The sequence below is a fragment of the Pseudophryne corroboree genome, chromosome 6 (genome assembly GCF_028390025.1).
Source record: "Pseudophryne corroboree isolate aPseCor3 chromosome 6, aPseCor3.hap2, whole genome shotgun sequence".
Classification (NCBI taxonomy): domain Eukaryota; kingdom Metazoa; phylum Chordata; class Amphibia; order Anura; family Myobatrachidae; genus Pseudophryne; species Pseudophryne corroboree.
The window spans coordinates 172,552,285-172,577,787 of record NC_086449.1 but is presented as its reverse complement, the minus strand read 5'-3'; the positions used below and the strand labels follow the sequence as shown (position 1 = coordinate 172,577,787).

General features: G+C 45.3%; 1 protein-coding gene across 1 annotated transcript in view; it reads left to right on the top strand.

The window, feature by feature from the left end:
- Positions 1-24,590, top strand: part of MTHFD2 (methylenetetrahydrofolate dehydrogenase (NADP+ dependent) 2, methenyltetrahydrofolate cyclohydrolase) — a 30,254-nt gene extending 5,664 nt beyond the window's left edge. The window contains exons 2-8 of the mRNA XM_063932113.1: positions 19,091-19,275; positions 20,631-20,753; positions 22,118-22,270; positions 22,506-22,613; positions 22,761-22,853; positions 23,040-23,165; positions 23,503-24,590. Of these exons, the coding sequence (XP_063788183.1) occupies positions 19,091-19,275; positions 20,631-20,753; positions 22,118-22,270; positions 22,506-22,613; positions 22,761-22,853; positions 23,040-23,165; positions 23,503-23,648 (934 nt within the window). The 3' untranslated portion in view covers positions 23,649-24,590. The remainder of the gene's footprint in view (positions 1-19,090; positions 19,276-20,630; positions 20,754-22,117; positions 22,271-22,505; positions 22,614-22,760; positions 22,854-23,039; positions 23,166-23,502) is intronic.
- The last annotated feature ends 913 nt before the right edge of the window (positions 24,591-25,503 follow it).

Below are 25,503 nucleotides of genomic sequence, written 5' to 3'. Positions count from 1 at the left end.
CAAATTTGACACCTGAAATCAACAGAGGGTGGTCACTTGCATGTGACCCACTTGTATTTTGCTTGGCCCAACGCTGTTTTGGGCATGAAATACACTGGCAAAGTGGGCGCAAACACCATGTTTTGCTATTTTGAATAAGTAGCTGTAGTTTTGCAAGGGTTAACTAGTCTTGGGCCACAAATTTGACCCCTGAAATCAACAGAGAGTGGTCACTTGCATGTGACCCACTTGTATTTTGCCTGGCCCAACGCTGTTTTGGGCATGAAATACACTGGCAAAGTGGGCACAGACACCATATTTTCCATTTTGAATAAGTAGCTGTAGTTTTGCAAGGGTTAACTAGTCTTGGGCCACAAATTTGACACCTGAAATCAACAGAGGGTGGTTACTTACATAGCACCCACTTGTATTTTGCCTGGCCCAACGCTGTTTTGGGCATGAAATACACTGGCAAAGTGGGCACACACACCATATTTTGCTATTTTGAATAAGTAGCTGTAGTTTTGCAAGGGTTAACTAGTCTTGGGCCACAAATTTGACCCCTGAAATCAACAGAGGGTGGTCAGTTACATATGACCCACTTGTATTTTGCCTGGCCCAACGCTGTTTTGGGCATGAAATACACTGGCAAAGTGGGCACACACACCATATTTTCCATTTTGAATAAGTAGCTGTAGTTTTGCAAGGGTTAACTAGTCTTGGGCCACAAATTTGACACCTGAAATCAACAGAGGGTGGTCACTTACATATGACCCACTTGTATTTTGCTTGGCCCATCGCTGTTTTGGGCATGAAATACACTGGCAAAGTGGGCACAAACACCATTTTATAAATTGCCATTTTGAATAAGTAGCTGTAGTTTTGCAAGGGTTAACTAGTCTTGGGCCACAAATTTGACACCTGAAATCAACAGAGGGTGGTCACTTACATATGACCCACTTGTATTTTGCTTGGCTTAACGCTGTTTTGGGCATGAAATACACTGGCAAAGTGGGCACAAACACCATTTTATAAATTGCCATTTTGAATAAGTAGCTGTAGTTTTGCAAGGGTTAACTAGTCTTGGGCCACAAATTTGACCCCTAAAATCAACAGAGAGTGGTCACTTGCATGTGACCCACTTGTATTTTGCCTGGCCCAACGCTGTTTTGGGCATGAAATACACTGGCAAAGTGGGCACACACACCATATTTTACCATTTTGAATAAGTAGCTATAGTTTTGCAAGAGTTAACTAGTCTTGGGACACAATTGTGAGACCTGCAATCAACAGAATGTGGTCACTTACATATCACCCACTTGTATTCTGCTTGGCCCAACATTGATTTGTGAATGAAATACGCTGGGAAAGTAGGCACAACCACCATATTATAATTTACCATTTTGAATATTTAGCTGTATTTTTGCAAGGGTTAACTAGTCTTAGGCGACATATTTGATACCAGAAATCAAGGGTTAGATTAGCTCCTTATCGCACAGGGGAGTCATAGAGAGCCTATGTTGCGTTAAAGTTGTCTGAAGTCAGCTCTTATCCTTGCTTGAAGGAAGCTATACTCAGCAGGATTGGGGTGACGGGTCCCAGCAAAGCCCAAGAATATTATGAGTTGCAGCTGAACCCATCTGAGCCTCCAGTGGTCAAACTGGCATAATTGGCCAAACTGAGTAAAACCTGGTTACAGATAAAAATTCTTCTTAGTGGGCAGTGGAAGTGATGGCTCTAGACCAGGCTATACGGGTATCAGACCGTAGTGTAAAACACTGGGCCTTTGCAGGCTGACCCCAGACAATTGAGGAGCTAGCAGTGGTGATTGAGAGGTACCTGACCCTGGGAAATTTTAATAAAGCCAAGCAAGGGTTACAGCCAGTACCTAAGCCCAATACCCAGATTCCCATTGTTAAATCAAACAGCCCATCTCCAGTCATATGTTTTGAGTGCAGAGAGCCCAGTTATGCACAGCGGTACTTCCTAAAGCAGGGTGAGCTAGTGGATTGCAGCTCAGGGAAAACAGTACAACCTGTATTCAGTATGGCGACTGGAATTATTTCCCCAGCTGAAACTACCATTTCATCTGATGGTACAGATTGAAGGCTGGGATATCTGGGCCTTGGTTGATACTGGCAATGAATTGTCTATCATCTCTGCTAACCTGGTTCTTCCCGGGTCTGGCCAGGTTGTGCTTCTGGTAAAGATGCTATGTATACTTGGTGACATAGAAGAATGCCCATGAGTGCACCTGCCGGTGGTGATTAAAGTAAGACCAGTAAAAATGGTAGTCACAGTAGCTTCCAAACCTCTTTATCCACTAATCCTGGGCCAGGACTTCCCACTGTTTGCAGGAGTTTGTTACCTGGCATGACATTGGCAGACAGACAAAGGTTAAGCTGTCGCAGGGGCCAAGATCTACTGGAAGCCAAGGTTGTATGACTGTAAACCCCTCTCTTGCCAGTGAGATTGAGACACATTAGTCCCCCATTTGCGAAAGAGTGTCTTTGCAGGACTTTAGGCGAGATCAACATAACGATGGCAACTTGTCTAATACTTTTTAAAATGTGGTAGTGGTAAATGGTAAGGTAAACTCTGCTTTACCACCTGAAGGTGTACCTTACTTTATGTGAAAAACTATTTTTTTTACCCTGTAACTTATTTGCAAGGTAAAAGGGTAGACCAGTTGCTGATTCCCCGAAAACACGAGCAGCTGGTACTGAGGGCGGCTCACATGCATTTATGGGGTGGCCATTTAGGGGAGAGGAAAACTCTCCAGCGTATCCAGCTATGTTTCTCCTGGCCAGGCATTCATGCTGCAGTAAAAGAATATTGTCAGGAATGCCCAGTGTACTAAAAGAATGCACCCCAGACAGAATTTAGGGCGACCTTGGTTTTCCTGACTATAATTTCCATGCCTATTGAGCCAATTTTTATAGATCTGATAGGGCCAGTAGAAAAATCGGATCATGGGCATCAGTATATATTGGTGACGGTGGACTACTCCACCGGGTACCCGGAGGCCATACCACTATGTAACATGAAATCTAGCACTATTGTCCAGGAGTTCTTGATGCTGTATACCCGTCTAGGAATACCAATAGAGGTCCTGACCGACTAAGGTACCCCTTTTGTGTCTAAATTAATTAAATACCTGTGTCGCCTGTTAAAGGTGGATAGAATTACCATTTCGGTTTACCACCCGCAGACAGACGGCTTGGTTGAATGCTTTAACAGAACCCTTATGCAGATGATGAAAAGGGCAGTGTCACAGGAGAAGCGAGATTAAGACCTACTCTTACCTTAGCTATTGTTGGCAGTTTGAGAGGTACCCCAAGCCTCTTTTATTATTATTATTATTATTATTATTATTATTATTATTATTCTTTATTTATATAGAGACTTTATATAGAGACTGTATGGGGTTTAGACCCTTCAAACTCCTCTATGGTAGACAACGCAGAGGGATACTAGATCTATTAAAAGATGGGTGGGAGCAGCAATTGTCCCAAGGGGATGCGGTTAAGATCCCGCCGGACGGAATCCCGGCGGTTGAAATACCGACGCCGGAACCCCGACCGGCACAATCCCGACATATTCTGCCTCCGTGGGTGTCCACGACACCCATAGAGGGAGAATATAAAAGTGTGCTGAGCATAGCAAAGCACCGTGCCTGCAGCGTGGCGAGCAAAGCGAGCCCACAATGGGCTGCGTTCTGCTCGCCACCCCTGTCGGGATTGTGTGGTCGAAATTCCGGCGTCAGTATTTCGACCGCCGGGATCCCATCCTGCGGGATTTAGTACTGATCCCGTCCCAAGAGCCTAACATCGTTCAGTTTGTGTCCCAATTATATGGCTGTCTAAGGCAAATTGCGCCACTTCTGACCAAGCATATGGCAAGAGCTCAACAGGATCAAAAACGCAGTCATGGCGTTACTGCTGTCAACCGGACTCTCAATAGGGGCAACAAGGTACTGATACTTGTGTCTAGGTACGGCAGGAAGGTAGAAGTAAAGAGGTAAAAGTCTACCATGTGAATTTGTTGAAGCCTTGGAAAGTGCCAGTCAACCCTCTTTAGTGGCCATGAAAACCCCAGAATGTCAGGTGCCTACTGAAGTAACTTTGAGTCCTAGCCAGAAACAAGAAGTGGTAAACTTAGTAGCACAGTACCAGGTTGTGTTCTCTGCCCTCCTGGGGAAAACTCAAATCATACAGCATGACAATGTTACTCCACCCAGGGGGGTGATAAAACAAAGGCAATATTGTATATCTGAGGCCCAACAGGCAGCAGTAAAACGGGAACTGGAAGTGATGCGGCGCTTGGGGGTCATAGAGTAGTCAAACAGTGAATGGAATAATCCCATTTTTTTTAGAGCCCAAGCTTTTTGGAGCTTTGAGATTCTGTAATGACTTCAGAAAGTTACATAAAGTTCCTCGGTTTGATTCCTATCCTATGCCCCGGGTTGATGAACTTAGCAATAAGCCAGTATCTAACTACGCTAGATTTACTGAAGGGGTACTGGCAAATTCCTCTGATGGAAGCTGCCAAAGCAACAACAGCCTGCTCTACCACAGTGGGTTTGTTCCAGTCGCACCTTCCAAAGGTGGATGCAGTGTTACAGTCTCTACAGGCACAAGGGTTCACAGCTAACCTGGAGAAGTGTGCCATCATATCTGTGGAGGCAAAGTATCTGGGGTATATTGTATGCCAAGGGTAAGTTAAACCTCAACCTGGCAAGGTGGAAGCAGTCTTCACATGGCCTAAGCTAAAATGTATGTCGCAACTCAGGATATTCTTTGGTCTGGTGGGCTATTATCGTAGGTTCAGGGGTGGAACTTGCAGCGGTGCAACCGGCAGGGCCCCTCCACGATGAAGGGGCCCACAGCCGGAGGCACTACAATGAGTGAGACTGACTCATTACATGCCACCTGCCGGCGCGCTGCAAGCCGCCGCTTCCCCTTAACAGAATGAGGCTGAGCTGGTGTGCAGAGCTGCAGTCTGGCCAGAGGGGGAGGAGGATGCAGTGGAGGAGTCTGGAGAAGGAGAAGGGGCCATCTTCCCCTCTCATTCACGGGCAGCCCAGCTATTTCTTTTTGCTACCGGAGCATCACGTGACCATGCGGCTAAACTGTAGAGTTTCTGAGGTAGTGCAGCAGCATTCCTTGTAAGGCGGTCAGGCAGCTGTGTGTTTATTTATTTTTATTTTATTATACATTTTTCTAATTGTACATTTCATCCTGCAAACTCAGAATCGCGGACCTCGAAGAGGCGGAGCCTACAATGAGGGGGCGGAGATTGGGAGGTGGTGGGCGGGGTTGTTACAGTAAGTTGGTCTCTCTGCAAATAGTAATGGTGACTGTGCAGTGACATATAACATGCAGCACAGCATAGAGTGACCCCACTAAGACAGCCAGGCACAGGGTCATGTGTTGTCACCCAGGGTGCATGTGCTGCTGCTGGCTGCATGATGCATAGTGTGGACATCTGTCTCCATGGGCCTTGTGTATCCTTGTACAAAGGAATTGTCCCATCTCTATACAGTGAGAAGTCTTCTGAGTTTTTGTGGGAGTTGGATACAATTGGCCGACAGTTATCATATTGATATTCATTATGTCGACATAAAGAACTGTCAACAAACAGTCCCTTGTGATATAGCAGTTTCGTACTTTATACCGGTGACAGCAGTGCCTTTTTCTGGATCACATTGCATTGGCGATGTCTCAGCAGTGTTCTGGTGAGTATTTTCCCCATTTTCTCTATCGTCCTAGTGGATGCTGGGGTTCCTGAAAGGACCATGGGGAATAGCGGCTCCGCAGGAGACAGGGCACAAAAAGTAAAGCTTTTCCGATCAGGTGGTGTGCACTGGCTCCTCCCCCTATGACCCTCCTCCAGACTCCAGTTAGATTTTTGTGCCCGGCCGAGAAGGGTGCAATCTAGGTGGCTCTCCTAAAGAGCTGCTTAGAGAAAGTTTAGCTAGGTTTTTTATGTTACAGTGATTCCTGCTGGCAACAGGATCACTGCAGCGAGGGACTGAGGGGAGAAGGAGTCAACTCACCTGCGTGCAGGATGGATTGGCTTCTTGGCTACTGGACATCAAGCTCCAGAGGGACGATCACAGGTACAGCCTGGATGGTCACCGGAGCCGCGCCGCCGGCCCCCTTGCAGATGCTGAAGACAGAAGAGGTCCAGAATCGGCGGCTGAAGACTCCTGCAGTCTTCTAAAGGTAGCGCACAGCACTGCAGCTGTGCGCCATTTTCCTCTCAGCACACTTCACACGGCAGTCACTGAGGGTGCAGGGCGCTGGGAGGGGGGCGCCCTGGGAGGCAAAATGAGTACCTAAAAAGGCTAAAAATACCTCACATATAGCCCTAGAGGCTATATGGAGATATTTAACCCCTGCCTGATTTCTCAAAATAGCGGGAGACGAGCCCGCCGGAAAAGGGGCGGGGCCTATCTCCTCAGCACACGGCGCCATTTCCTCTCACAGCTCCGCTGGTCAGGACGGCTCCCAGGTCTCTCCCCTGCACTGCACTACAGAAACAGGGTAAAACAGAGAGGGGGGGCAAATTTATGGCGATATTTTTATATAACAAAGCAGCTATAGGGGAGCACTTATTATAAGGCTATCCCTGATATATATATAGCGCTTTTGGTGTGTGCTGGCAAACTCTCCCTCTGTCTCCCCAAAGGGCTAGTGGGTCCTGTCTTCATTAGGAGCATTCCCTGTGTGTCTGCTGTGTGTCGGTACGTGTGTGTCGACATGTATGAGGACGATATTGGTGTGGAGGCGGAGCAATTGCCAAATATGGGGATGTCACCTCCTAGGGGGTCGACACCAGAATGGATGCCTTTATTTATGGAACTACGGGATAGTGTCAACACGCTAAAGCAGTCGTTTGACGACATGAGACGGCCGGACAATCAATTAGTGCCTGTCCAGGCGACTCAAACACCGTCAGGGGCTGTGAAACGCCCTTTGCCTCAGTCGGTCGACACAGACCCAGACACAGGCGATGACTCCAGTGGTGACGGTGACGAATCAACCGTATTTTCCAGTAGGGCCACACGTTATATGATTTTGGCAATGAAGGAGGCGTTACATTTAGCTGATACTACAGGTACCACTAAACAGGGTATTATGTGGGGTATGAAAAAACTACCTATAGTTTTTCCTGAATCAGAAGAACTAAATGACGTGTGTAATGAAGCGTGGGTTGCCCCTGATAAAAAGCTGATAATTTCAAAGAAATTATTGGCATTATACCCTTTCCCGCCAGAGGTTAGGGAGCGCTGGGAAACACCTCCTAGGGTGGACAAGGCGCTAACACGCTTATCTAAACAAGTGGCGTTACCCTCTCCTGAGACGGCCGCACTTAAAGATCCATCAGATAGGAGGATGGAAAATATCCAAAAAAGTATATACACACATGCAGGTGTTATACTACGACCAGCTGTAGCAACTGCCTGGATGGGCAGTGCGGGGGTAGTTTGGTCAGAATCCCTGATTGAAAATATTGATACCCTGGACAGGGACAATATTCTACTGTCGTTAGAACAAATAAAGGATGCATTTCTTTATATGCGTGATGCACAGAGGGATATATGCACACTGGCATCACGGGTAAGTGCTATGTCCATTTCGGCCAGAAGAGCTTTATGGACGCGACAGTGGACAGGCGATGCGGATTCAAAACGGCATATGGAAGTTTTGCCGTATAAGGGGGAGGAGTTATTTGGAATCGGTCTATCAGATTTGGTGGCCACGGCTACAGCCGGGAAATCCACCTTTCTACCTCAAGTCACTCCCCAACAGAAAAAGGCACCGACTTTTCAACCGCAGCCCTTTCGTTCCTTTAAAAATAAGAGAGCAAAGGGCTATTCATATTTGCCACGAGGCAAAGGTCGAGGGAAGAGACAGCAACACGCAGCTCCTTCCCAGGATCAGAAGCCCTCCCCGGCTTCTACAAAAGCCTCAGCATGACGCTGGGGCTTCTCAAGCGGACTCGGGGACGGTGGGCGGTCGTCTCAAAAATTACAGCGCGCAGTGGGCTCACTCGCAAGTAGATCCCTGGATCCTGCAGATAATATCTCAGGGATACAGGTTGGAATTAGAGACAGATCCACCTCGCCGTTTCCTGAGGTCTGCTTTACCAACGTCCCCCTCCGAAAGGGAGACGGTGTTGGAAGCCATTCACAAGCTGTACTCTCAGCAGGTGATAGTCAAGGTACCTCTTCTGCAACAAGGGAAGGGGTATTATTCCACTCTTTTTGTGGTACCGAAGCCGGATGGCTCGGTAAGGCCTATTCTAAATCTGAAGTCCTTGAACCTGTACATAAAGAAGTTCAAGTTCAAAATGGAGTCACTCAGAGCAGTGATAGCGAACCTGGAAGAGGGGAACTTTATGGTATCCTTGGACATCAAGGATGCGTATCTCCACGTTCCAATTTACCCCTCACACCAGGGGTACCTCAGGTTCGTTGTACAAAACTGTCACTATCAGTTTCAGACGCTGCCGTTCGGATTGTCCACGGCACCTCGGATCTTTACAAAGGTAATGGCCGAGATGATGATTCTTCTTCGAAGAAAAGGCGTATTAATTATCCCATACTTGGACGATCTCCTAATAAGGGCGAGGTCCAGAGAACAGCTAGAGATGGGATTAGCACTGTCTCAAGAAGTGCTAAAACAGCACGGGTGGATTCTGAATATTCCAAAATCCCAGTTAATGCCGACAACTCGTCTGCTGTTCCTAGGGATGATTCTGGACACGGTTCAGAAAAAGGTTTTTCTCCCGGAGGAAAAAGCAAAGGAGTTATCCGAGCTTGTCAGGAACCTCCTAAAACCAGGAAAGGTGTCTGTACATCAATGCACAAGAGTCCTGGGAAAAATGGTGGCTTCTTACGAAGCGATTCCATTCGGCAGATTCCACGCAAGAATTTTCCAAAGGGATCTGTTGGACAAATGGTCAGGGTCGCATCTTCAGATGCACCTACGGATAACCCTGTCTCCAAGGACAAGGGTGTCTCTTCTGTGGTGGTTGCAGAGTGCTCATCTATTGGAGGGCCGCAGATTCGGCATACAGGATTGGATCCTGGTGACCACGGACGCCAGCCTGAGAGGCTGGGGAGCAGTCACACAAGGAAGAAACTTCCAGGGAGTATGGACGAGCCTGGAAACGTCTCTTCACATAAACATTCTGGAACTAAGAGCAATATACAATGCTCTAAACCAGGCAGAACCTCTGCTTCAGGGAAAACCGGTATTGATCCAGTCGGACAACATCACGGCAGTCGCCCATGTGAACAGACAGGGCGGCACAAGAAGCAGGAGGGCAATGGCAGAAGCTGCAAGGATTCTTCGCTGGGCAGAGAATCATGTGATAGCACTGTCAGCAGTGTTCATCCCGGGAGTGGACAACTGGGAAGCAGACTTCCTCAGCAGACACGATCTTCACCCGGGAGAGTGGGGACTTCATCCAGAAGTCTTCCACATGCTGGTAACCCGTTGGGAAAGACCAATGGTGGACATGATGGCGTCTCGCCTCAACAAAAAACTGGACAGGTATTGCGCCAGGTCAAGAGATCCGCAGGCAATAGCTGTGGACGCGCTGGTAACGCCTTGGGTGTACCAGTCGGTGTATGTGTTTCCTCCTCTGCCTCTCATACCAAAAGTATTGAGAATTATACGGCAAAGAGGCGTAAGAACGATACTAGTGGTTCCGGATTGGCCAAGGAGGACTTGGTACCCGGAACTTCAAGAGATGATCACGGAAGATCCGTGGCCTCTACCTCTAAGGAGGGACTTGCTTCAGCAGGGTCCCTGTCTGTTTCAAGACTTACCGCGGCTGCGTTTGACGGCATGGCGGTTGAACGCCGGATCCTAAAGGAAAGAGGCATGCCGGAAGAAGTCATTCCTACTTTGATTAAAGCAAGGAAGGAAGTAACCGTGCAACATTATCACCGAATTTGGCGAAAATATGTTGCGTGGTGCGAAGATCGGAGTGCTCCGACGGAGGAATTTCAACTGGGTCGATTCCTACATTTCCTGCAATCAGGATTGTCAATGGGTCTCAAATTGGGATCTATTAAGGTTCAAATTTCGGCCCTGTCGATTTTCTTTCAAAAAGAATTGGCTTCAGTCCCTGAAGTCCAGACTTTTGTTAAGGGAGTGCTGCATATACAGCCTCCTGTGGTGCCTCCAGTGGCACCGTGGGATCTAAATGTGGTTTTGGACTTCCTAAAATCTCATTGGTTTGAACCACTAAAAAAGGTGGATTTGAAATATCTCACATGGAAAGTGACCATGCTTCTAGCCCTGGCTTCTGCCAGGAGAGTGTCAGAATTGGCAGCTTTATCTTACAAAAGCCCATATCTGATTTTCCATTCGGACAGGGCAGAACTGCGAACTCGTCCGCATTTTCTCCCAAAGGTGGTGTCAGCATTTCATCTGAACCAGCCTATTGTAGTGCCTGCGGCTACAAGTGACTTGGAGGACTCCAAGTTACTGGACGTTGTCAGAGCATTAAAAATATATATTGCAAGGACAGCTGGAGTCAGAAAATCTGACTCGTTGTTTATATTGTATGCACCCAACAAGATGGGTGCTCCTGCGTCTAAGCAGACGATTGCTCGTTGGATCTGTAGCACAATCCAACTTGCACATTCTGTGGCAGGCTTGCCACAGCCTAAATCTGTAAAGGCCCACTCCACAAGGAAGGTGGGCTCATCTTGGGCGGCTGCCCGAGGGGTCTCGGCATTACAACTTTGCCGAGCAGCTACGTGGTCAGGGGAGAACACGTTTGTAAAATTTTACAAATTTGATACTCTGGCTAAGGAGGACCTGGAGTTCTCTCATTCGGTGCTGCAGAGTCATCCGCACTCTCCCGCCCGTTTGGGAGCTTTGGTATAATCCCCATGGTCCTTTCAGGAACCCCAGCATCCACTAGGACGATAGAGAAAATAAGATTTTACTTACCGATAAATCTATTTCTCGGAGTCCGTAGTGGATGCTGGGCGCCCATCCCAAGTGCGGATTATCTGCATAAGTTGTACATAGTTATTGTTAACTAATTCGGGTTATTGTTAAAGGAAGCCATCTTTCAGAGGCTCCGCTGTTATCATACTGTTAACTGGGTTTAGATCACAAGTTGTACGGTGTGATTGGTGTGGCTGGTATGAGTCTTACCCGGGATTCAAAATCCTCCCTTATTGTGTACGCTCGTCCGGGCACAGTACCTAACTGGAGTCTGGAGGAGGGTCATAGGGGGAGGAGCCAGTGCACACCACCTGATCGGAAAAGCTTTACTTTTTGTGCCCTGTCTCCTGCGGAGCCGCTATTCCCCATGGTCCTTTCAGGAACCCCAGCATCCACTACGGACTCCGAGAAATAGATTTATCGGTAAGTAAAATCTTATTATCCCTAATCCCTAAACCTTTCCCTAGTAGCTAACCTTAACCTTTACCCCTCCCCACAGCCTAACCCTAGCCACCACCCCAGTGCCTCACCCCCCCCCCCCCCCCCCAGCAGCCTAACCCTAAAACTTTACCGTAGTGCCTACTATATTGGCGTTACGTGTAAAAGGAGCTCTACTGTGTGGCGTAATGTGTATAAGGAGCTCTACTGTATGGCGTAACCTGTATAAGGGGTATTACTGTGTGGTGTAACGTCTATAAGAAGCACCACTGTGTGGCGTAACGTGTATAAGGAGCACTATTGTGTGGCGTAAAGTGTATAAGGACCATTACAGTGTGTTGTAACGTGTATAAGGAGCTCTACTGTGTTGCGTAACATGTATAAGGAACAGTACTGGGTGGAGTAACGTGTATCAGGAGCACTACTGTGTGGTATAACGTATATTAAGATACTACTGTGTGGCGTAACATGTATAAGAGGCACTACTGTGTGTTGTAATGTGTATAAGAACTACTGTGTGGCGTAACGTGTAGAAGGAGCTCTACTATGTGGCGTAATGCGTATAAGAAGCAATACTGTGTGGCATAACGTGTTTCAGGAGCAGTACTGTGTAGCGTAATGTATATAAGGAGTACTACTGTTCAGTGTAATGTAATGTAAATCGGTGTAATGTAATAAGGTTGCACTACTGTGTGGCATAATTTGAATTGGTGGTACTATTGTGTGCCCACACCCCTTTTCAATGAGACCATGCCCTATTTTTTGACACACGTTTTGGATCTTGGGCGGGCTGGGGCAACGCATTTTGTTGCACCTCGGCCCACAATGGTCTTGTTCCGCCACTGCGTAGGTGCATGCGCGAATTTGCCACAGGGCAGCATCATTCACTGAATGTCTGAGGAAACAGTCCCCAGACAAGATCTAATCACAGATGTGCTAAATGTAGCACATCTACAATCATGTACTCTGACATGCGGGTGGATGCCCAGCACAGGGCTGGTCCGCCCTGCATGACTGGCCCTAGCCCCCCCCATCCCCCTCGCACAGGTACAAAACCATTGCACGGTGTCGATGATTTTGTACCTGATGAGTAACTCCCTGCAAACGAAGCTCCTGCACGCTGGCAGTCCGCTACTCGCCACATCCCGGGTCGCAGAGTCTGTGTGTAACACCACTCAGCTGCCTCGGGCCACCCCCCAACGGTCCAGACAAGCCTCCGTTGTCCGGACCGTGGTTCTAAAGCCGGTGGCATGCCCCTTCCCACCACATGACCGCCTCTGCCTGTCAATCAGGCAGAGGCGATCGAAGCCCTGAGATGCTGATAGAATCTCACTGGGCTCCCGGATTGCGCACGCGCAGGGCGCACTCCACAAAGTAATTCAGACTGCGATCGCTGCTGCAGTGATGCAGTCTGAATTACCCCCTAGGCCCGCAGAGACTACATTGCAGAATTTAAGAAAAGCTTTATACGCAGAGACTGTATTGATAGGCTCCTGATTCCAGGTGTCAAATTTGTGGCCCAAGACTATTTAACCCTTGCAAAACTACAGCTACTTATTCAAAATGGCAAAATATGGTGTGTGCCCACTTTGCCAGTGTATTTCATGCCCAAAACAGCGTTGGGCCAGGCAAAATACAAGTGGGTGCTATGTAAGTAACCACCCTCTGTTGATTTCAGGTGTCAAATTTGTGGCCCAAGACTAGTTAACCCTTGCAAAACTACAGCTACTTATTCAAAATGGAAAATATGGTGTCTGTGCCCACTTTGCCAGTGTATTTCATGCCCAAAACAGCGTTGGGCCAAGCAAAATACAAGTGGGTCATATGTAAGTGACCACCGTCTGTTGATTTCAGGTGTCAAATTTGTGGCCCAAGACTGGTTAACCCTTGCAAAACTACAGCTACTTATTCAAAATAGCAAAACATGGTGTGTGTGCCCACTTTGCCAGTGTATTTCATGCCCAAAACAGCGTTGGGCCAAGCAAAATACAAGTGGGTCACATGCAAGTGACCACTCTCTGTTGATTTCAGGGGTCAAATTTGTGGCCCAAGACTAGTTAACCCTTGCAAAACTACAGCTACTTATTCAAAATAGCAAAACATGGTGTTTGCGCCCACTTTGCCAGCGTATTTCATGCCCAAAACAGCGTTGGGCCAAGCAAAATACAAGTGGGTCATATGTAACTGACCACCCTCTGTTGATTTCAGGTGCAAATTTGTGGCCCAAGACTGGTTAACCCTTGCAAAACTACAGCTACTTATTCAAAATAGCAAAACATGGTGTTTGCGCCCACTTTGCCAGTGTATTTCATGCCCAAAACAGCGTTGGGCCAAGCAAAATACAAGTGGGTCATATGTAACTGACCACCCTCTGTTGATTTCAGGTGTCAAATTTGTGGCCCAAGACTGGTTAACCCTTGCAAAACTACAGCTACTTATTCAAAATGGAAAATATGGTGTGTGTGCCCACTTTGCCAGTGTATTTCATGCCCAAAACAGCGTTGGGCCAAGCAAAATACAAGTGGGTCATATGTAAGTGACCACCGTCTGTTGATTTCAGGTGTCAAATTTGTGGCCCAAGACTGGTTAACCCTTGCAAAACTACAGCTACTTATTCAAAATAGCAAAACATGGTGTGTGTGCCCACTTTGCCAGTGTATTTCATGCCCAAAACAGCGTTGGGCCAAGCAAAATACAAGTGGGTGATATGTAAGTGACCACCCTCTGTTGATTTCAGGTGTCAAATTTGTGGCCCAAGACTGGTTAACCCTTGCAAAACTACAGCTACTTATTCAAAATGGAAAATATGGTGTCTGTGCCCACTTTGCCAGTGTATTTCATGCCCAAAACAGCGTTGGGCCAAGCAAAATACAAGTGGGTCATATGTAAGTGACCACCGTCTGTTGATTTCAGGTGTCAAATTTGTGGCCCAAGACTGGTTAACCCTTGCAAAACTACAGCTACTTATTCAAAATAGCAAAACATGGTGTGTGTGCCCACTTTGCCAGTGTATTTCATGCCCAAAACAGCGTTGGGCCAAGCAAAATACAAGTGGGTGATATGTAAGTGACCACTCTCTGTTGATTTCAGGGGTCAAATTTGTGGCCCAAGACTAGTTAACCCTTGCAAAACTACAGCTACTTATTCAAAATAGCAAAACATGGTGTTTGCGCCCACTTTGCCAGTGTATTTCATGCCCAAAACAGCATTGGGCCAAGCAAAATACAAGTGGGTCATATGTAACTGACCACCCTCTGTTGATTTCAGGTGTCAAATTTGTGGCCCAAGACTGGTTAACCCTTGCAAAACTACAGCTACTTATTCAAAATGGAAAATATGGTGTGTGTGCCCACTTTGCCAGTGTATTTCATGCCCAAAACAGCGTTGGGCCAGGCAAAATACAAGTGGGTCACATGCAAGGGACCCTACTCTGTTGATTTTCAGGTGTCAAATTTGTGACAGAAGACTCATTAACCCTTGCGAAACTGAATGATCTGAATAAGAAGCTGGAGTTCGAATAAGAAGTGAATAAGAAGCTGGAGCTTGAATAAGAAGTGAATAAGAAGCTGGCCGAATAAGAAGCTAACTTCAGCCTCGTGTCATGAGTGCGATCTCTGTCCCTATTACACTGCTTACCTACACTTTATACTGTTTCTTACATGCACATTCAGAGATCACCTTTTTCTTCCTGTAAGATCTTCTATTTAGTACTCTGCTATAAACGCTGCCGGATTTTGTTATTCCTAGCAGATACGTCTTATTTTATAGTTTGTTTTGGTGTGAATACATGTTGATAGGCCAAGTTTTTAGATGTACATTCTGTATACTGGTAGACAAGCACTCACAATAACAATTTGTTTGTGTCTGTTGTGTGGTGAGCAGGTAACACTCTACACTCTGTGTATACAGTGTCTCTAAACACCCTCCCCCATACTCCCCCAAGTTGCTTTGTGAGCGTCATACCCATGAAGGCAAATAAAAGTATAGCAGCAAGCTGCATTATGTCCATAATATTAGTATGCATTCATATTATAGAGTAAAATCGTGTTAACAGGAGTGTCTGTAGATGACAAAGCATTGACGAGAGACTCTGATATTAAAGCATTTAATGTGAGGGAACTGCTGGGTGTAACTAGAATGATCCGCATGTATCCAGTACACCCAGTGATGGCCATGCCAGCTTATCAGTCCTCTATGTATAGGCCACAGTATGGTTGTTCTTTAAAAGCTATCAGGATCCATATAAAGAAAGGCTCATTTGTTCTCGGATGTGAAATCCTAAATGTGAGCTTGAAAACCCCTTCACTGTCCAGAGGGTGTCCATATGGAGGGAAGAAGTATTTGACAGCTGTAACAGGAGTCGGCAGTGTTAATGATCACACAACATGCAGGCTGCTACAGTGGACTTATATGTCTAATATGAACAGTTCATCAGACACTGGATCAGCCGCTACTAGGGAAATGTTGCCTGTTTTCAGACATGTTCACCCACTACGAGAATACCTGTATCAGACACTGCGTACACTGGTTTCAGGAATAATACAGAAATGTGCTTTATCAAGGTTTCATTGTTCTGTGCTTGGGTAAATGTATTGTTGTGCCCTTGTACAGCTTTAAAGGGGGTGTTACATAAAATATAGCTTAACACCAGAGGTGCACAACCTATGCATTGCTATTCCATGAGTCTTTTGCGTCCTCTCATTGTAGACGCACAATTTCACCCCATATAGGATGTATGTAAGGTGCTGTGGAGCAAAGGTGCTTGGGGGTATCACCAGTAGTTTGTGCACCCGTTAGGTGATGCCTTAAATTATCGGAGATCACTGCTTCATATTCAGCTACTAGTTCCTTGGGATTGAAGACAAATAGGCTTCAGCTGTCAGAAGGCTCATATCTTGTGTTTAAGATGAGGTATTCAACTGGTATTTGAAATGCTTTTATTGTCAACCTATTTAGTTTGAGACTCATAATAGTGAGATTATATTTAGTAGCATCCTAGACCCAGCTAGTTGTGCACCTATCTGCTTTATACGGTATGATTGGCATGTGGAACGTGGCTGTCTCGCTGACACTGTTGATGTACTGTTTTGTGTACCTGGCAGGCTTGCTATAGTGCCATCGCTAATTCTGGTTAAATAGGAATAGAGGCCTAGTCTAGGAAGGCTTGGGTTAGTTACACCCCGAGCTACCCTCCTCTATGGAATGTATGTGTGGCCCTCTGAGTACGCAGCCAGTTGGTACTGATTCAGTGTTTATACAAACTGTTGAGCTTGGAGATGCTTGAGCTGGCTGGTTGTTGCATTGCAGTATTTACACAGAGCCTTATTTCTATATTGAGACTAATACAAGTGAGTCACCTTGTTCTAGTAGGTTTTTTCTATGCAACGCAAACATGAGTCTTAATGTCCCTCTTATTGTATATTGCAGATAAATCACTTGATACAATAAAATTAGTGCGCTGGTGTGGCAGATACTGCATTCCATCAGGAAAATTACTAGCGAGCGCACGCTGCCTTGGTCAGGATCAATATCCCAAACAGCAGTAACATTATCTACTCCTAAAATTAGTCTGGTTGTAAAGGCCGATTCCTAGAATGGGCTGGTGTGGGGGAAACATGTAATATGAAATGACATTTGATAACTCAAACTTAATGGCAAATGTTTGCTATAAATGGCACTTTAAAATCCTTTTTTTTTTCTATGCTATCATTTATACTAAATGTAGGACTTTAGTACTGCAATGCCTCCTATTTAATGTCTTACCATCATGCCAGTCGCTCAGGTGGGAACACAGAGGTCTGATATACATGTATACAACCATTCTTTTTCTGGGCTCATCCGACTTCTCTGGAAACTGGAGGGCAGGTGTGAAGAGGCCAATCACAAGCTCATATCCCTACGCTATGGCTTGTAAGCTTGGTCCAGTTGCAGGTTTCTGCATTGGTTATTGTTACAAATGAAAGTCAGTTGTTTTTTTATGTTGTGAGTAAATAATTTTATAGTGGTGTTCCAAGCATCATCTTCGTTTTACTTTATCTTTCACAATTGTTTTCCAGACTAAAGGGGGGTACCCACGTAGCGATTTTGACTTAATTTCTAAGCAATTGAGGAGATTGCTAAGAAATTAAGCACACATTGCTCCGTGTGTAGGGTACTGGCGACAGTGATGCGCGGTCCCATGCGTTGCTATCGCCGGCTCTAGATTTATTATACATGCCAAATCTTGTTAGATTGCTCACTTCACTGCTGGGTGATGTGAGCGTCCCCCCCTTGCTCAGCACACATCGCGCTGAGTGTTCTGTGATAGATCGCTCAGCACACATCTCCGAGAGAAATCTCCCTGTGTTTCCCCCCCTTTAGTATGTCTTATCTATATTCTAAGATACCAAGTAGTGATAACACTAATATACATATGTACAGATGCGTCCTACATTAAGCCTCAATACACCATTCAGCTGGAGATACCTGTTACAAGTGAGCTGACAGGTCCCAAGCAACGCCGCAAGTGTTTTGTCTCTTTTGCTGAAAATGCGTTTTAGATGCAAATGCAATGTGGGTGCGACGGAGTCTGTATATGAAGTCCAAAGAACTTTGTATGGAAAAAAGCAATGGCTGCTGCGTCATAGCAGTTCATATGCAGATTCAAAGACTCGGTCGCACACAGATATACAGGTGTTTATTGTTAATTCTAGCACCCTGCATGTGACACAATCCGTGCAGTGCCTCTTTCCTGTCTGGGTTGTTGCGCTCTGCTAAAGTGCTTCTAGCGCACTCTGATCTGTATCTCAGTGCTGAGATACAGAGCAGACTGTGACTCCCCATGCAGGAAAGAGGTCAGGTGCAGGGTTATAGAATGAACAGTTATCTACTGTAATTTACAGTGTATAACAGATTTGCCGGGGGGGCCATCCAACTAGCCCCAGTAGTCGGCATTTATTGGGGGTTTGGTTTTGCATATTTGGGGCTAATTGGCTACACACTAAGTGTTGCGTATCAAATTAATAAACAGTCTTTGGTGCGTCCTAGCCACATTGCTTTTCATCTAAGTTACACTAGCAGTTTTGTGGGACCTGTCTTGCCAAGAAGAGGCTTTTTGTTATGGCTGCAGTAAAGCTGTATGAGGACATATCTGTAGTATTAGTTGCAGTTAAAGTTGTGATAGCTATAGAATGTGAGCTCCCACATTCAGTGTAGTAATGCATTTGTGTAACATGGTCATACAATCAAACTTTTATTTATTTATTCTAGAGCTCTGTTTAGCCATAAACACACAATTCTTTGGTCTTCCGTGATCTTCAATAATAAGGAAACCTCGTACATGGCAAAGCCTTTATGGGCCCTACACACTGGTCGATACCAGTGAAAGATATGAATGAGATACCGTTCATATCGTTCAGAGTGTAGGGACCAGCAATGAACGATGCACCGCCCTGCACTCGGTCATCGCTGGTGCCGGCTCGTTGAAACATGCAGGCCAATATGGACAATCTCGTCCATATTAGCATGCAGTGCTAGGAGCCGGGTGATGGGGGGGAATGAAGAAACTTCACTCGCCTCGCCGCCAGGTCGCCCGTCTGCCGTATCAGCCATCGGGCAGCTCGGCGGCGGGTCGCTATGTGTGTAGGGCCCATTAGTCTCATGACCTTGGTATAATTACATGTCTGGGTGACCAGTTGTCTTTTGTTTTATTTAAGAAATGAAGCAGTCATCATATCTGGGAGGAAGCTGGCTAGACAAATCCGTCAGGAGGCCCGGCACGATGTGGAGCAGTGGGTGGCAGCTGGCAACAAGAGGCCTCATCTCAGCGTGGTCTTGGTTGGTGACGATCCTGCCAGCCATTCATATGTACTGAACAAGACCAGGGCCGCTGCGGATGTGGGTATGTATGCCTCACTGGGAAGTCAGTCCATTCATTGGCATCAAAGCAAGAGGCCCACATTTTCCGTCTAAATCTCATGCATGCTACATGCAGTTTATGAATCCTGGATCAAATAGTTTTAGCTTAGTAAACCTAAAACTTAACTTGCCTTAAATTAATAAAATAAAAAAGTAGAAATATATGTAACCACTTAATATAAATTGCTGTCCCTCTGAATCTACAGTTTGTTGGCCAAAGGCATTGGAAACAGCTGTTATAAGTGTAGGCTTCATTATATTTAGCCAAGTATTAGTGTCACAATTTGCACTGTTTATCACTTGTTAATCTGTACGCTACATTAACAGTAATACCCCTTTTCCACTAGCTAAATGTACCCGTATTTTTGCACGGGGGCGCGCATCAACACAGGTTTTTAGTAAGTGGAAACGGCTCAACATGGGTCGAGTGACCCTGGAATCCTATCTGGGTAGCTACCTGGGTTGAACATGGTAACACGGTAATGACCCGGTAATTGTGCAGTGGAAACGGTCATTACCCGTGTTTTCAGACCCGAGTAACAAGTGACATCAATAGCTTTTACAGAGCTTACCCGGGTTAAGTGGAAACAGATACGACCCGGGAATAATCCGAGTCGAAGTGCAGTGGAAATGGCAGGGCTGACACGGGTGGTAGCCAGGTTAAACATCCTGGATCGGACCCGGTACTCAGGTCGAAAAGGGGTATAAGACAGAGCTGAAAAAAAGGAATACTTAAATTGCATGATATATTTTTTTGGTACTTAATTTGAATGCCTATATTTGGAGACTTGCACAGTGTTAAGATACGTGTGAAAAACTGCATTTATAAAATGTTATGCCTCATCTCAAAAGATGACTGGTCTGGTTTCCGTGAGGCCCAGTGGGACACATCATATCTTCTGTGTCAAACACTGCTCCCTCCCACTGACAGTATGTGCTGTATACCTATGGCCTAAAAATATTACAGGAGGGCAGACACTGGATGACTTGTTGTCCCTGCCAGCCTTGTCTTTCAGAGGGCCAGCATGTTGCGTGTAAGCATGCAGAGACTTATCAATTACCTCCGTCAGAGTCTTGAAAAATGTTTTGCCTACACAAAGCATTGGAGGCAGGTACAACTTGAAAGGAGAAATCAATCCAGTATCTGACTAAGCTGGCGGATAACATGTTAATACGTTAAAACCTCAGAATTGCTCATCTCCAGGCAATATACTTCCAGCCAAATTGGAGTTCCACTGCGTAAACGGTCATTGGTGACCGTGATCACGGGTATATTTGCAGGAGATTGCTACATGGATTTGTCTTTCAGCTGTTTAGTAAGTCCTGCTCTGTCTTTAGGAATCAGCAGTGAAACCATTCTGAAACCCTCATCCATCACTCAGGATGAGCTACTGGATCTGATTGGCAAGCTCAATGATGACTGCCATGTGGACGGCTTGTTGGTGCAGCTTCCTCTCCCAGGTAAGTTTAACTTATACTACAGTAGTGTGTACTTAGGCACTGGCTGGCTTTCCAGTATTTGCTTATAGGAAATTGTCAGCTACCAGATGTTTAAGGGCATTGGTTACAGCCATTTTGTAGGCTACCTATACTTAAGAGAATGCAACTGTGACTTGTGAAGATATACTAATATTTATATAGTATGGATGTTCTGTGTTCATTAGATTTGCTTTCCCACACAAAATGGCTGGCTGTGCTGTAATTGGTCAGGAGGTGTTACTTGGTACTCAGGTTCAAATGACCTTTCAGCTCTTTTCATTTTGAAAAATGACAGTTATAAGATTGGTTCTTGATCTTACACTTTCTTCACGCTTTAATAAATCCTCGCCATATTTCCTTACCGCATAATTGTGCCTTTACTCTGGTCTGTTATAACCTTGTTTGCAAACTAACTTTCCACAATTCATGTAAGGTTATGACAAACTATATGGAGGTCTGTTCAATGAACGTCTGATCCTTTCCGACGGAAAGTATCCGACAATGCAGTATTCAATTAGCAGCCGAATCAGACCGGTTTTGGACCGTTCTCAACAATGTCAATCCGACTTTTTTTAAAGTCGGATTGACATTGTCGGTAACGGGGCTAAAACCTGTCTGATTTGGTTGTGAATACGACAAGCCGGAATTGCCAACCTGTCAGAAAACCGGCAGTCCCATTAAACAGGTTGAATCTCGATTCAACCTAAAAAAGTCGGAAACTGCCGCCTTTCCGACAAGACGGCAGTTCCGACTATAATTAAATATACCCCATAGTTTGCTGTGTAAATTGATATGAAAATAGCTAAGAAATGCTATTTATGGATTCAGTGACATGGAATGCAGAACAGTGAGCAGCGTGTAACTGGCTGTATAGAATATTAACAGGCTAGTACCAAATCAGGGTGCGGTGAGGAGACGGGTCACCTTACATAACTGTAGCATGCTGCACTGTTTAGTTCTATTTTAATTGACTGTCTCAAAGCAACTGTATATGTTTAGTTACTGCACATACTATGGCTATGATTATATGAACATGATTATGCAATATGTGGATATATTACCCACAGTACATTACTGCCAAAACATTACGTAATACCTGAGAACTGGTGACGTAAGCATAGAGTATGAATATGGTTACAGATTACTGTGTACTGTATAAGGTGAAGGTGTAGCATGCTGTATTGATGGGTATGATTAAGTCCCTCCCTTAACCTGACCCCTGGGGCATTCCTGGAGTAGTGCAGCTTTTACAGATGTATTGCTGGGATGGGATACTTGTGTCTGCTGTGTTCACTTTAAGGTATTCTGGAATCAGTGTTGATTTTCATTTTATTCTTTTTTTCTAGAGCATCTTGATGAAAGGGAAGTGTGCAACGCGGTAATCCCAGATAAAGACGTAGATGGTTTCCATGTAGTGAATGTGGGCAGAATGTGTCTAGACCAGTACTCCATGTTGCCTGCCACTCCCTGGGGGGTGTGGGAGATTATCAAAAGAACAGGTAAGACCACCACAACACCCCTTAAAGGAACACGGGTGTAATGTCTTAAATATTGTGCAGCCAGTACATGCTCTGGCCAAGCACCCAGCTCATAAACAAGAATATGAATGGAAGGTCTACACTTCAATATTTTTATGGTGTGTTTCACTTTGGGTTTCATGAGTGTGAAATAAGGTATCTGCACGAGTTGTGCTGTAGAGACATCTGGGTGACCTGTATTTTTCCATTTACACAGGAATCCCCACTCTAGGAAAAAATGTAGTGGTAGCTGGAAGGTCCAAAAATGTGGGAATGCCCATTGCAATGCTTCTTCATACAGATGGTAAACATGAGCGCCCCGGAGGTGAGTGCATTTCATGTGTTCTCTGGCACAGCTTTTCTGTAGTATTACAAATGTAAAAACTTTTAAATGTAGATATAAAATGGCGTAGTCTAATGTTGAAGTCTGTTTTCTGTACAGAATACAGTATAAGCGTGTGTTACTTTGCAGGTGATGCCACTGTTACAATATCACACCGGTACACTCCTAAGGAACAGCTGAAGATGCACACTAGAATTGCTGACATTGTCGTTGCGGCTGCAGGTAAATTACGACACAACTAGGTTTGACATCTATGACCAGCTCCTGTGGGTTTCCTTATTACAGTGTGACATCACCTACATTTAAAACTGGTATAATTTCCCTATTTGTTGTCATGCCAATTATTGGTTACCCAGTGTACCTGCATTCTGACTCTTACAAATGTAATAACGGTCTCTTTCCGCATAGGAATTCCAAATCTCATCACCGCGGACATGATCAAGGAAGGTGCTGCTGTCATTGATGTCGGAATAAATCGCGTACAGGACCCAATCACTGGAAAGCCTAAGCTTGTTGGGGATGTGGACTTTGATGGTGAGTGAGGATTACGGACATTGGTGCAGATGTATTGAGCCTGAAGAAGTGATAAAGCACTGGTAAGTGCAAGGTGATAACGCACCAGCCAATCAGCTCCAGTATGTAAATTTATACATTGGAGCTGATTGGCTGGTGCATTATCACCTTGCAATTATCACTGCTTTATCACTTCTCCAGGGTTAATACATCTGCCCAATATTTTTCTTTTTATACACATACTACAAAGAGATCCTCTCTGGGGCATGGTACTGGACTAGGCAACAAATATGTGTTTGTGGGGTGGATATGAAGATGTGGGTGGTGGTTATAATATAATCCATATTCTCTTCCCTAGAAGTGAGAAAGAAGGCGAGTTACATAACGCCGGTCCCTGGAGGTGTGGGTCCTATGACAGTCGCTATGCTGATGAAGAACACCGTTATCGCTGCGAAGAGAATGCTGAAACCAGAAGAACAACTACTACAAGCCTTAGTCCTTTAACACCTACTCATTCAAAGAACTGTCTTTACATTCCAAACCCACTCCCTGAACAGGCCGAAGAAATGCAATATTTGTATTTATTTTAGATAATCCACAGGCTTCCCAGGCCAGGTTTTATGCTCTCATTACAGGCAGAGCGGCAGATCTGTGGCTGCCCGGGGGCCTCGTTACTCATCCATTAAATGCAAACTCATGTGCTGTTACAGGTGGCTGTTACTAGTAACTGTTACAGGTGCATGCTAAGCCAAAGGTAATGCTGTTTGGCATCTAGGATGTTAAAAGGCAGGGTTTGACGCTTCAAGGAATCCAGTGCTGATAGGGATTCTAGATAAAATAATGCAGCCCACGACCACGGTCACTTCTCTGGTTAGTGAAGCATTATGGTCCGTGGAGGACTTTTAGGTAGTAATGCTTGCATAGGTTCTCTGTTACCTTTGAACCTCAAGGCAAGGAAATTATTTTACCAGATTGGCAATTTCCTATAACAATGGCAGCTGTTGGCGGACATCTGGGATCACATGTTCTATGCTAAATACCACCATGATTAGATGTGCCTCTGCTGAGAGTTTGATGTAAGTGACTGGGCAGGAGGATTTGTAAAAAGAAGTTGATAAATGGAGGCAAGCAAGGCTGGACTCATCTGAGTCCTACAGAACACCAGATTAAAACACAGCTGCTCACTTATTCTGGGCTATTGGGTTTATTTTAAAAACTCATCTGCTCATTGCATTTTTAACTTATGATTTGAGTGTAATTGTGAATGGAGCATGTTGAACCAATTCTGCAGTTGATTCAGAAATGCTGGGAGCGAGTATTTTGGGAATTTGTTACAGATCCAGTTGGAATAATAATTTGTGATACAAATGCGCCTGCTCTTCAGTGTGTATACCACAGTGTGACAGATGTAGGTGATATTAACATGAATTAAAATTCCAATTCCCACTCTTGGTGTCCTATTTCAATTTCATGTCTTAAAAGTGGTACTTTATTTCTGTTTGTTGTAAACTACACAATGTGGACAAAAGTGATTGGACACTGACAGCAGATAGATCAACAAGATTTTATTGATGTCTATACTTTGTAGGTCCACCACATGCAGTGATTACTGTAGACACCCTTCTTGGCAAAATGTCCACAAATTCCTGGACAACAGAAGGTGGTATGTTTGGCCATTCCTCCTTAAGAACAATGACCAACTGACACTGAAGGTCAGGTCTGCCTAGAACTCACAAGTTGACCAATTTGTCCCAGAGGTTCAGTGGGATTAATATCTGGACTGTGAGCTGGCCAGTCCATATGGGTTACCAAATTTTCTGTATACCAGTCCATCTTTGCACTGGAAACATGACAGGTGCTATTAATCTTGATAAAAACATTCATTGTTTCCGTAGAACTGCCACAGTGTAGGGAACGAAGTTATCGAGAACATCTCTGTACTTCTCAGTTAATGTGACCAGACATTACAACTGGTGGACGCATGCCAAACCAGCCCCACAGCACTACATATCATCACCTCCATGCTTTACTGTAGGTATTATACGCTCTGGCTTCAGATGTTTTCCTGGCAATCGCCAAACACATCCACCTGCTCTGAAAATTGTAAGTCGTGTTTCGTCAATCCATAAGACTCGCCGCCATTGCTTTACTGCGCTCTTTACACCATCATGAGCACTGGATTGTATTTTCTTTGCGATTAGAGGTTTATGAGCGGCTGCTTGCCCATAATATCCAAGTGTATGTGCCTCCCTACGAAGTGTTCTTGTTGAAACCAGCATATTAGTGACCATTTGGAACTAGTCTGCAATGGTACGCATGGGATGGCTCCTGTTCTTTCACAGCACCCTGGTTAGCACTC